This window comes from Trichinella spiralis (assembly GCF_000181795.1).
Source record: "Trichinella spiralis strain ISS 195 chromosome Unknown Scfld9, whole genome shotgun sequence".
In the NCBI taxonomy this organism is placed as follows: Eukaryota; Metazoa; Nematoda; class Enoplea; order Trichinellida; family Trichinellidae; genus Trichinella; species Trichinella spiralis.
The window spans coordinates 1,405,395-1,406,622 of NW_003526948.1; the positions used below are offsets into that span (position 1 = coordinate 1,405,395).

Below are 1,228 nucleotides of genomic sequence, written 5' to 3' on the forward strand. Positions count from 1 at the left end.
ACCTAGTTTGCGAAGGATTGAAATACTCTGCAGTGGCAGAAGTAATGAGATTTATCTGGGCGAAAGGTAAATAAGCGTTTTTGAATTTAAAAATTTTGTTTCCTGAATTATTTTTTAGATCGAAGATTGGGAATTCCCCCGCAGCTGTTGCTTATGGAAGATTTCATAAACACAGTTGTATTATGCAATGAGCAGAAAAATGAAGAAGACATTGTTTTGCCACCGCTAATGAACTGCGATGCAGTAGAGGTACAATTTCCGATCGGCTGCAGTCATCACACCTTGCTGTCGACTGTAGATTTTCCATGTGCAAAAGAAGAATCATTTATTGCACTGTAATCATGATATAAGAAAATAATGGATGAAGGGTAGTATATCTAGTTATCACTTTTTATTTAGGAAAGAGATCTTCCGGCAAATTCAAAATGTGCAACCGACGTTTTTCAAATCTGAGAAATTGTTAGAAATTTTGGAGTAAGTACTAAAATTAATGAAAATGTTGAAGAGCAGTTTATTAATAATCATTTAGAATAGCAATTATATTTTTTTTTTGCATGACTAGTTTGATAATTTGCGCCTCCATCAATTTAACCCTCCTGTTATCCTCCGGGTCATATTGACCCGTTTTGATTTTCAACATAAAAATTAGTACCAAAATTATTGACTGTTGATGTTGAATTTTTTTGACTTTTCCTCATTTCACCTTATCTGCATATACTGAAATTCCTGCGCGTCTGTCATTCATAGTAACTGCTGTATGCACTTTACGTATATGCGAAATCCCCGGGGTCACTTAGGCCCCATGATCGATCTTCTTCTGCTGCTTTATCATTATTGAAGGCAATGCAACATCTATCACTTTCAAGGTTCTATAGTTTATGGGATATATGGGTTAAAAATTACCTAAGATGTATAATCCTTCCGAAAACGTTACAGTTGATGAGCGACTGTATCCTTTCAAAGGCCGATGTCAATTCAGACAGTACATGCCAAAGAAACCGGCAAAGTATGGCAATAAGTTTTGGGTAGCCTGCTGCTGAAAGTCAAGCTACGCATGGAATATGCAAATATACACTGGCAAGCCGTCAAGTGGAACTCGTGCGAAGTACCAAGGGATGCGAGTGGTTCTCGACATGGCAAAGGGGTAAAGGTGATAATGTTACATGTGACAATTTTTACTTCATATGCACTGGGGGTAGAACTGAAAAAAAGAATTTGACTTTGGTTG

At 37.0% G+C, this 1,228-nt stretch overlaps 2 protein-coding genes across 2 annotated transcripts; both read left to right on the forward strand.

The window, feature by feature from the left end:
- Window positions 1–44: 44 nt before the first annotated feature.
- On the forward strand, window positions 45–339 carry Tsp_11843 (conserved hypothetical protein). Its single transcript, XM_003371372.1, has 2 exons — window positions 45–66; window positions 119–339. Exons 1-2 carry the CDS (start codon window positions 45–47, stop codon window positions 337–339), a joined length of 243 nt encoding a protein of 80 aa, XP_003371420.1.
- Window positions 340–908: 569 nt separating this feature from the next.
- On the forward strand, window positions 909–1,195 carry Tsp_11844a (piggyBac transposable element-derived protein 4; the record flags this gene model as incomplete). Its single annotated transcript, XM_003371373.1, has 2 exons — window positions 909–929; window positions 1,030–1,195. Coding segments are annotated over exons 1-2 (187 nt in total), but the record flags the coding sequence as incomplete, so codon positions are not given.
- Between the last annotated feature and the right edge of the window lie 33 nt (window positions 1,196–1,228).

Excerpts from the sequence above, each read along its gene's own strand:
- Tsp_11843 (XM_003371372.1), top strand. The coding sequence starts at position 45 with ATGAGATTTATCTGGGCGAAAG. Across the intron at positions 67-118 it reads GAGATTTATCTGGGCGAAAG|ATCGAAGATTGGGAATTCCC; the intron begins GTAAATAAGCGT and ends ATTATTTTTTAG.